The sequence below is a fragment of the Sminthopsis crassicaudata genome, chromosome X (assembly GCF_048593235.1).
Source record: "Sminthopsis crassicaudata isolate SCR6 chromosome X, ASM4859323v1, whole genome shotgun sequence".
In the NCBI taxonomy this organism is placed as follows: domain Eukaryota; kingdom Metazoa; phylum Chordata; class Mammalia; order Dasyuromorphia; family Dasyuridae; genus Sminthopsis; species Sminthopsis crassicaudata.
This window is the reverse complement of record NC_133623.1, coordinates 58,000,769-58,011,583: the sequence shown is the minus strand read 5'-3', so window position 1 is coordinate 58,011,583 and position 10,815 is coordinate 58,000,769. Positions and strand designations below refer to the sequence as shown.

Here is a 10,815-nt window from a genome sequence, read left to right as displayed (position 1 = left end):
ATCTCTTCGAAGTAGGTAATACAGGAATCCCCCTCCCATTCTACAGACGAGGAAACTGAGGCAAGCAGGGTGCAGTGACTTGCCCAAGGTTATCCAGATAATATCTGAGACCAGATTTAAATGCAGAAAGAATCTTTCTGATTTGAGACCCAGCATTTTACCTATCAGAACTGGCCTCTGGTACATAGTAGGAGCTTAATAAATGCTTCTTGCCCCAGTATTTGTGCCATTATACCATGCTGTCTCAACACAAGTAGTGAGTTAGAAACAAAATTGCAAGGTATGAGTCAGCTCTTGCAGCCTATTACAGTTCACCCATCATCCCCAGTAAATAGGATCTTAAGAACATGGGACACTTGGGGATGGTGCATAGGGGGATAAAGAAAGCCACACAGCAGGAAGTGGGATCCAAGTTGCCACAACCTACACCAGTCCTCCAAAGGAGAGAGAATCACCCCCCATGATGTGAAGTCAGTGGAACTATTTGCCATTTGGCACAGTACTCCCACGGAGGATCCCATCTGAATTTGGGTCCTGTGGCCAGAAATCTCTGCTCATCCACGGCCCACCTGTTCAACCAGCAATACATTGGATATCACAGCCAGAGAATTAGGACATAGTGGCCAAAGAGAACAGTTCTAGTGGAGGAAGAGCCCACAGGACAGTTGCAAGGGGAAGGGGGCTAAGAACAGTTAGGAGAGCAGCACAAAGGAGTTGGGCCACTGGCCAAAGGCCAGAAGAAATCTTACTTTATTAAGTCAAGAATGCAAATATCTTGGATTCCTCTTAGAACGAAGTCTATTTTCCTGCCCTCGTTGCTTTCCTGACTCCCGCTGTGACTTGCCTCCATACAATGTCCTGGATTAGGGGAAAAATGAAACTTGTACGTCTCTGGCTCCATCATTTTCATTGATGTGGGAAGAAGGCCAAATGGATGAGGGAACTGACAGAAGGCACTTGAACTGTAATCACAAGATGATGGAGAGAGAGATAGGGGTATGGGTCAGAGGATCATAGAATTCTAGATTTAGAGACCAGCTAATCAAACGTTCTCATTTTATAAATGAGGAAATGGAGACCCAGGGATAGGAAGTGATTTACCTAGGATCACAAAAGGAGTGACAGAGGCAGGGTTTGAACTCAGGTCCTCTGCCCCCAAAGCCATGCTCTTTCCCCCATATCATACTGTATCTTGATACATACTTGTAGCTTTTCCCATGATTCTTGAGAGTGACTACACCTGAGGCAAAATAGGATAGGCCCCAACTGGAATGGCAAAAACTAGAATTCTATAGAAACAGAACTCAAAGTCAGCTTGAAATTCTAGAGGCAGCAGGAGTTAGGACTTCATAAAAAGCTGGCAAGTCAGCTAGGTAATGGCTTGTCTCTTCTTCCAAGGAGACCGACCGTCACTTGCTTAGTGACAGCGTAGGATGGGGATACCTTGCTCACAGCACTAGATTAATCCCATGTCATAGACTCATGGAATAGTAAATATGTATGCCCTTAAGACATAGTTTCATAGCTAGAAAGGGACCATCAAGATCACATAGCCCAAACCTGTCATTTGACCAGAAAGGAAACCGAGGCTCAGAATTTAAGGGTGAGTCATCCCTTCTCCAGGAGAAAAGGACATTAAGTTCTTGGCTTGGGACCCTCTAAAGTGATCCTTCCCCACAAATCAAATGTGTACCAGTGGCTGGGCTACTCCTCTACAGGATCTAGAGAAAGTCAGAGGGCTCCAGACATGGCCATGGGGCCGCTATCCATCAAGTGTGGCTCCCGATGTACTGACCCAAGCACTTTTGCTTGGCCCAGGTGCACCTGCCAAGCCAGGAACAAACGGAAGCTGCAAGATTTGAAGCATGGTTCTTACTTTCAACCAACCTACCTGAGAGACCATCCATCAAGAAAAGCTGCATTGAAGCAGCTGGTTACAAGCTGCTCATGCACAGAGAGAGAGAGAGAGAGACAGAGAGAGAGAGAGAGAGAGAGAGAGAGAGAGAGAGAGAGAGACAGAGACAGAGACAGAGACAGAGACAGAGACAGAGACAGGAGAGAGAGACAGAGAGACAGAGAGAGAGAGACAGAGAGAGAGGAGAGAGAGAGAGAGAGAGAGAGAGAGAGAGAGAGAGAGAGAGAGAGAGAGAGAGAGAGAGAGAGAGAGACAGAGAGAGACAGAGAGGAAAGAGAGAGAGAGAGACAGAGAGACAGAGAGAGAGAGAGAACAGAGAGACAGAAACAAAGAGAGAAAAAGGAGAGAGAAGAGAGAGAGAAAAAAAGGAGAGAGAGAAGAGAGAGGAAAAAAGGGGAGAGAGAGAAAAGAGAGAGACAGAGAGAGAAGAGAGAGAGAAAAAAAGGAGAGAGGAGAGAGAGAAAAGAGAAAAAGAAGAGAGAGAGAAGAGAGAGAGAAAAAAGGAGAGACAGAGAGAGAGAAGAGAGGAAAAAAGGGGAGAGAGAGAAAAGAGAGACAGAGAGAGAAGAGAGAAAAAAAGGAGAGAGAGAGAGAGAGAGAGAGAGAGAGAGAGAGAGAGAGAGAGAGAGAGAGAGAGAGAGAGAGAGAGAGAGAACACAAATAAAATAAGTGGTAGCAACTGTTAATATCAATAATGGCAGTTCACAGCCCAAGTTGCTCATTGCTTCCCTTATTAATGGATGCTCTTTCATGTGGCTAGTTTGGAAGTGAAAATACCATTCCTAGTTATCACTTGGCAGACTCGGAGAGCTGGAAGGAAAGGCCCTTTGAGATCAAACATCTGGTCCAATCAGAGAGGAGGAGTAGCTCGCCCCAGGTTCCCCAGAGCCAAGACTGGATTCCAGGGCTCCCGGCTCCCAAGCCACCAGGAGCGTCTGCCACACACGCCAGGAAGTTGCTGTCTGTTCCGGGCTCCTCTCCCGGCTGGTCTTAGCGAGAGTCAAAGTAATCCCCTGTGTCATGTGACTGAGGGGCCCAGATCAGCACCTCGGCCGGAAAGCCTTCCCCCACGCTGCCTGAAAACTGCCATCATTAGCCACTCCTTTGGGGGAAAGCACCGAAAGGGCTGTTCAGGCACAAGTGTTAACCTGCAAGGGGTGATGAGCAGATCAGTTCCGGGCATCAAAGCGGGCGGGGGAGAAGATAAAGACTCCAAAGAGGGTGGCTCACAAATCTGGAGGACCCACTCTGATTTTACAGATGACAAAACTGAGAGAGGCTCCAATATGTGGCCAAGGTCATACCGACAGTAAGCGTCGGAGGCGGCGAGTCTCGGAACTCCAGGGCCAACGGCTCGCGACTTCCCAAGGCCCCATGCATTTCCGTTCCGTCCTGCCCATTCTCAGAGCCTCCCTCCCAGATCTTCTCCTCGGAGCCCCCAGGGAGTGCTCCACCTGCCCGGCCCCTCCCATCCTCAAAAAGAGCTTGGGGAGAAAGCCCAGAACTCTCTGTCCAGGGAAGCAAAGTTTGAAAACAAGCCTCTCCTCCTCCCTCGGTGTATCCCTTGCAGCTTCTGGAAGATGTACAGCAGTCACCCCCCCCCCCCACCAAGGACGAGGAGAGCCTGCCCTGTCCAAAGCAATCTGTTTTCCAGAGCAGAGTCCCCAGCTCAGGCAGGAAGGGGCTTCCACGGCCCTGGCTGAGACAAAGAACTTAGAAGTAGAAGTTTGGGGGGGGGGGCGGGGAGAGTGGTAGGAAGTGACTGTGGTGTGGGGAGCTGAGAAGAAGAGCTGAGGCTGAAGGAGGGGATCCCTGCGGCCTAGATCACGTCTGGGGGCTCTTTCAGCTCGGGCTCGATGGTCATTAAGAGGCCGTGACTGCCCCCTCGTTTCATCCGAACCGGAATCCTTGAAGGGGCGACGGAGGCAAAGGGCACGCTGGGAGAATGGCCTTTCCAGATGCAGAAGGAGAGTTTAGGGAGTTAAACGAGGAGAGCTGACGGCCACTCGGGGGACCCTGAGTTGGGGTGGGGGCTCTGTTTTCTAAATAGCAGGTAGTGGCAACTCCCCCCTTTCCTTCCTTCCCTTCCTCTTTACTAATCCTTTCTCTTCCCTCTTCAACCCTCATCCCAGTCCCTATTTCCCACCAAACTGTCACTTCCACCCCCACTTCGTCCATCCCTCCCACAGCCTCCCCCCCCTACACTTGGGGGAGAAGGAGAGACAGGTTTCCCAGCGACTCCCCCCCCACACACACACGCGCGCACACACGCACACACCTGCTTCGGCGGGGGGCGGGGAGGGGGGTGGAGGGGTGCACTCGCCTCGGATTCCTGCTGTAAAAACTGAGCGTCCAAGACCAGGCATGCGCAGCCTCCTCGGGCGCATTGTGCTGGGGACTGACTGCTTCTCCGAGTCTCTCCCCCGACTCGGGAGCAGCCTGCGCTCGGCCCCCCCATCCCCCACCCCCGCCTCCCAGCCCAGCACCTCTCCCGGTCCCCCGCCCCCAGTCACACACACACACAGACACGCGCGCACACGGGCGCGCGTGAACCCACTGCCAATGCAGCTTTTAGAAAGGGCCGGCTGCGGGAAAGGCTGCTCCGTGGGAGAGCCGGGGTGTCGCTAGTGATCGCGCCTCGCGCCTTGCCACCCGGCCGCCGCCGCCGCCGCCGCCGCCGCCGCCGCCGCCGGGGCTTTGCAGTCCGGCTGCAGTTTGCAGGGAGCGAGCGGAGGGAGCGGAGCGGGCGCGTGCTGCTTTAATTCCACGTCAGCTCAACTTTGATCAATATCCCCCTGCCGGCGGCGGCCCAATCGGAGGCGGCCGGCCAGCCAGCAGCCAGCCAGCCCGCAGCCAGGCAGCAGCGCCGAGCCAGCGCCGAGCCAGCCGGCGGCTCCCCCGGCCCCCCGGCCCCCGCCGCTGCGGGGAAAGTCGGCCCCGTCCAAAGCCCGTCCTCCCGCGGCTGCTCTAGGGAACGGGATCGCTTCTACATTGGGGTGAAGACAGGAGGGGGGAGCGATTGCTAGAGAGGGGGCCCAGGACAGACAGACAGACAGACAGACAGACAGACAGACAGGCAGGCGAGAGGAGAGGAGAGGCGGTGGGAAAGAGGACAGGGGGGAAAGAGAAGGAGGAAAAGTGAGCCGAAGAAAGCGGAGACAGAAAAGGGAGAAACGGCAAAGAGCCCGGAGAGAGACAGACACACAGAGAGAAAGAGTGAGGAGACAGAGACAGCCGAGACACAGGAAAGGGAGGGGGAGGCAGAGGAGGAGGAGAGGGGAGGGAGGAAGACGAGAGAGGAGGGAGGGAGGGAGGAGAGGGAGGAGGGAGACGAGAGGGGAGAGGACTGAGAGAGAGAGAGAGAGAGAGAGAGAGAGAGAGAGAGAGAGAGAGAGAGAGAGAGAGAGAGAGAGAGAGAGAGAGAGAGGAGGCAGTGAGAGCGAGGGAGAGCGACAGAGGGAGAGCGACAGAGGGAAAGGAGAGAATAAGAAGAGGAGGAGGAGAAAGAGGAAGACTAGTGTGTGCGGGGCACAGAGGAAAAGCAAGTTGGACAGCGGGTGGAGAAGAAGAGCCTGAGAATTCTTTTTTTATTCCTCCTTTCCCCAATTAGGAGCTTTTCTCTTTTTCTTTCGTTCCCTTTCCTTTTTTTCCTTTTTTGCTCAGTCCGAGTTGCGCCCATGCATTTTTCAGTTTCCTTTTAGGAAAGGAAGCAGGGCAATGCTGAAGAAAATGAGGCAAGGCGCGCTCCAGACCAGCTGCCTCCTGGTCCTGGGCTTCTTGGCTCATTCTTTCGGAGGATTCCCCAACACCATCAGCATAGGTAAGCGCGAGCCGGAGCCGGAGCCCAGCCAGCACCCGAGCCGGGACCGGGAGGGAAGGCAGGCCGACGCCCCCCCCCCCCCCCCCCCCAGTCCCGGAGCTCCCGGCCCCGGAGAGTTGGACTGCGGCTGCGGCGGCTCCTTCTCGGCCGGCACGCCTCGGGCTCCTGGCACCTGCGGGGGAAACTCCCGGCTCCGGGCGGAGGGGGGGCGCAAAGCTGGGGGCCGTCGGGCCGGGGGTGCCCGGGAGGAGGCAGAGACAGGGGCCGGTCCGCACCGCTTGGGGGGGGGGGAGCCGGACCGCCGGCGGCTCGGCTCGCTCTGCCCGATTTCGCCCTGGCATCCTGCTCCTGGCACTTCTCCCAGGGTGATGCCCGGCTGCAGCCGGTGCCAGGGCGCGGGAGCAGCCGGGCCGGGATGGGGGGGGGGGGGAAGAGAAAAAGGAAAGAAAAGACACGAAAAGAAAAAGGGGGAACGGAAGGGAGACCCGTTTCTCCGGCAGGAGAGAAGGAAGGGAATAATTCGGCCCCATCTTTAAGGCGGGGGGGGGGGGGCTGTTGGGGTAGAAAAGACATTTTCCTCCGCCTTGGAAAGAGAGCAGAGGAACAGCGGGTCCGAGCGGCCAGGGGCGAGGGGACCCCGCTTCAGAGGAGGCAGACCGGGACTGACGGGAAGGGGGCTGCCGCGGGGCTATTGCGGCGAGGGAGAGAGAGCAGAGAAGGTTGGGGTGCGGAGCCTGGAAAGAGGGGGCGCTGCTGGCGGAGAGCAGGTGGATGGTCGGAGGGGGCCGGGGGCTCTCGGGGGGCGAAGGCAAGAGATAGGAGGCCGGGCGGCAGGTAGAGACGTGACGCCGATGGGAGAGTGGCCCTGCTTCCCGGCGGGCAGCCCGGGGCTCGGGCTTCCATAGTGTGCACGAGCGCTCAAGTTCCCCGCGCCGCCCCGGCACGGTGTCCGGCACCCGGGAGCGAGCCTGGATGGGACCGGGGACAGCGCTCCCTCCCGGAAAGGCGGCGGCCGCCAGGGGCCCCCAACGCCCAAAGTGGCTGCGGCTGCGGCTGCGGCGCCGGAGCCCGCCTGGGAAAGCGACCGCCCGCTGAGCCGGGGCTGGGGGGCGGGGGGGGGAGAACAGATCGCCCCCCCCCGCCAGCCCAGGGAGAGGGGGCCGATGAGCCCGGGCGCAGCCCCCGCCCCGAGGGAGCCCCCCCCAATCTCTGATCGCTTTGCTCCTAGGTGGACTCTTCATGAGAAACACCGTCCAGGAGCACAGCGCTTTCCGCTTCGCCGTCCAGTTATACAACACCAACCAGAACACCACCGAGAAGCCCTTCCATTTGAATTACCACGTTGATCACTTGGACTCTTCCAATAGTTTCTCTGTGACTAACGCTTGTAAGTAGCGCTGCCCGGTCTCCCTCGGGACGCCTGCCGCTTGCCCTGGGCCGGCCGGCTTGGGGCTGGGTGGCGGGAGGACGGGGGAGAGCGAGCACTCGCGCCCCCGAACCCAGGGGGCCGTGGGGCGAGCTTAGTTTAGCCCTCGGGGATCGACAATCCGGTTAAGGCCAGGAGGAGAACCGAGTCGGATGCCAAAGGGGCCATTCCCCCCCTCCCCCTCCCCGGGGGGAGAGGGGGGGCGCAGAGGGGGGCGCAGAGGGGGGCGCAGATGGCCCCTTTGTTCGGGGAGATCGCCTCTAAGACTTAGAAAGAAACGAGACGATCTCCCGACTGAGGAAATGGGAGCTGCACATTGCTCAGCCGCTTAGGTTAGTCCCTGGCTGGCCGAGGGAAACGGCTGCATTTGACAAGTGCCTAATTCAGAGGAACCCAACGAGAGGAATTCTGGTAACAAGTGACCTTGAGGGGACAGATCCGGGCCGGGTTTCCTGGCCTCCTTCTGTCCTAGAAGATCACCTTTCTCAGAGACAGCCCTGATGCAACTGTTCAGGAAGGCTACAAACTGATTGCCAGGGATGAATACCGAGACAGCTGAGAGGCGAGGGGAAATCCAAAGCTACATCTTAATATTCCCAAAGCTACTTTGGCCTGTGGAATATTTTTTAATTCCTTCCCCGATCGGCCGCCTCCCCCGCCATTGTTAATGATAACATTCTAGCCTTAATTTGGAGAAAGGGGGGGGGGGGGAGGAAGGAAAAACTCAAAGCCCAGAAAGCGTGTGTAGGCACAGCATCTACCCCGAGTGGCCCCCGAAAGCCAGATTTTGCTGTCGTGGTGGGATTGTTTCTCTCTAAATGGGAAAATTTGAATTCGGGAGAGCATGGGGACTGGGGTTTCTAGCGCCCTGTTGGGGAATGGTTTTCCTTGAATGCAACAGTCTGTAGGAATGAATAGGGCTTTTCAATGCAGCCTTACTTCCCTAAAAGTTTGGGAGAGATCGAAGAGGGTCGATGGCGTTTTGGTCTTAAGAACGGTTTGGCTGAAGGTGGGAGCTGGTTTTTTTGGTCTGGTTTGGTTTGGTTTTTGCAATTCGGGTTCTGAGGGAGAGGATCGAGCTGGGCATGCAGTGGAATAAACCTTTTCCCAAATCTGGCTGCTTCTAAGAACGCCCCCAAAGTGGAAGGAATGGTCCGAAGCCCCCGAACTTCTTTTCCTTAGGCTAAAAGATTTGGGGGGTGGGGCTGCGGAGCTGAAGACGAGTACCGGGACGGGGAAGGTTACCGAAAAATCAAAGTCGAGCAACTTTTCCTGTTTTGAAGCTATTTTAGCTGAGGCTACCGAGCCTTATTTTAACATTCTGCTCTATTAAGTATTTGACATCTTTGGGATTGCCGACAGGGATAAAAATAGGAACTGATTAATTTTGGCTAAGTGGGAAAGTTATAAAATGCCTGTCTATACTTTGCATCTTATTCCACTAATCTCATCCTGTCTCAACAGCACTTACAACACACACCTGACTCTTAATCCTTCCTCTCTGTAATCCCTTCAAGAGGCTGTATCTCAAACATAGCTTCCGAAATAGCAATTATTCCGCTATCCAACCAGTCATCTGGCCACAGAATGTTCATTTGCCCAGAATACTTTTTTTTTTTCCCCTCTTCATTGATGTGGACTAAGAGAAGAGTGTCAATTGTTAAATGAAACCATTTGTTAAATGTAAAATCTGCGACCAGCTCTTAGTCAATGATGAATGAAGCTAAGGAAATGCATACCTGACACGGAGCTCATAGGCGGATGTCTATCAGGAAATGGCCGTTACCATAGGGAAGGCGAATTGATAAAGCTGTCGCCCCTATTGGATTCGGTTTTAAAGAGAAAGGGAGTCAGCCCTGTTGACTCTGACGATCCCTTTTCCTATTAGCAGAAAGCTAGCAGGATCCCCGGAACCAAATGCACGCTGCTTCGGCTCCCAAAGCCTCTAAGTGGGCAAAGCTGTCAAAGAAAGGAAGCGAGGAGGCGACCCGATCCGTGTAGCTTATACCAGTGCAGGACTTCAGAAAGCAGCACTCGTGAGGAACATATCCAGCTGTCCTTTGCCCACTCAGAGATGGTGCAGTGACAGACAGAGGACTCAGAAAGCTGTCACTCTCCCAGTCAGTCCCCTAAGCATACATCTTTGAATGTCACAGTCTGGGAATGCAGGCCACCTCTTCAAGATGGCTTAGGAGAGCTGCTGAGTGGGCTTGCCCATGGAAGCTAAGCTGGCCAAAGCAGGGCTCAGATTGGAGGGAGTATGGTGCGGTAGCTTGTTGGACTTGGGGTAGGAAGACCCGATTTCATATCATGGCACGGTCTTGCGCTAGCTGTGTGACCTTGGACAAGTCAGCTTACCTCTCTGGGCCTCAGTTTCCTCCTCTGTAAAATGAGATAGTAGGACTAGATGATCTCCAAAATCTCTTCCAGATCTAAATCCACATTGCTGGGAATAGAAGTGCCAATAATTTTAGGGTTCTAGAAGAGCTGCCCTTTTCTCTCTGAGAATCTGGCTTGCTCTTACAAGCAGAAATCATCAGAAATGTTGACATGAAACCTCTCTTCAGTGCTTGAACCTGCTAGGTAGTACCAGGAATAAGTACTAGTGCCTTCATCCACTTCCCAAATGGCTGCCCTTACATATAAAAAGAATTCCCAGAAGCCTCCTACTGAAGCTGAGCTAGTGCAGGAAGTCCGGGGGGGGGGGGGGGGCAGAGCTCCCCAGATGGGGCCAAAAGTCATAAGCTCAGAGGATCAGGAGCTGATGAAGAAAGAAAAGAGCATCTAATCTAACCTTCTTGTTACAAATGAGGATGACAGGATCCATCGCCTTCCCCATTCCTCTCCATCAGGTTAGCCTGGGCTGGCCCAAGAGACATTTCTCCTAATTGGCTCCTCTGGCCTTCTAGGCTCAGACTCCTCCAACATTTGACTTGGTTTCATTTCCCAGGGTGACACAATGGAAAATCTGTCATGTTTGGTCACAGGTCCGGGAGTGAAATCCTATAGTCGCCATTTACTAGCCGAGTGACCTTCCCCTTCCTGGGCCTCAGTTTCTTCCTCTGTAAAATGAGGGGATTGGACTAAATAGCCTCAGAGGTGTCTTCTAGCTCTAGCTCTAGCTCTAGGATCCTCTGCCCCTTTTAGGCCTTTGCTACCCTAGATAAATGCACACTAGCTAAGACCTGCCTAAAGAGAGAACCCTTCCTCCCCTCTTACACCTTACCCCTGCAAATTTCGAGATAAGCGGTTGTTTCTAGAGGACCCTTTGATAGTAAGAATTTTTTTTGGTAGGACTCTTCCCCCTCACCCCCCAGGGACACGGGGGCCAAAGAGAGGCCTCTGGCTGCACAGGCCAGTCCCTTTCCCAAGCTTCCGAATCGGGGCAAATCGAAGTTTTAGCCTGTGGAATCCTGCACATCCCCGGGAAGGTCTGCCACCGTAGCCGGGGGTGTGTTCCTTCGCTTGACGGTTTCTAGCCCCCATCCAGTGGTCCGAGGGATTATCTGTGCCCAAGATCTGGGCGCCGGCACTTGGGCGAGCGCGCACACACACACTCACACACGCGCGCACTCACACCCTCAGCCTCCGAGAGCCCCCAGACTCGCACACGTTGCCCCGGGGGACTCTGGGTCGCTGCCCCCTGGAAGCTCG

At 54.8% G+C, this 10,815-nt stretch overlaps 1 protein-coding gene across 5 annotated transcripts in view; it reads left to right on the top strand.

Moving 5' to 3' along the window:
- Positions 1 to 5,343: 5,343 nt before the first annotated feature.
- The window catches only part of GRIA3 (glutamate ionotropic receptor AMPA type subunit 3), a 274,320-nt gene continuing 268,848 nt past the window's right edge, over positions 5,344 to 10,815 (top strand). For 4 of the 5 annotated variants that reach the window (XM_074277576.1, XM_074277577.1, XM_074277578.1 and 1 more), the window contains exons 1-2: positions 5,348 to 5,735; positions 6,964 to 7,122. In XM_074277576.1, coding sequence (XP_074133677.1) covers positions 5,633 to 5,735; positions 6,964 to 7,122 — 262 coding nt within the window. In that variant the 5' untranslated portion in view covers positions 5,348 to 5,632. Of the gene's footprint in view, positions 5,736 to 6,963; positions 7,123 to 10,815 lie in introns of all 5 variants that reach the window. The other variant, XM_074277575.1, reaches the window with a different exon arrangement.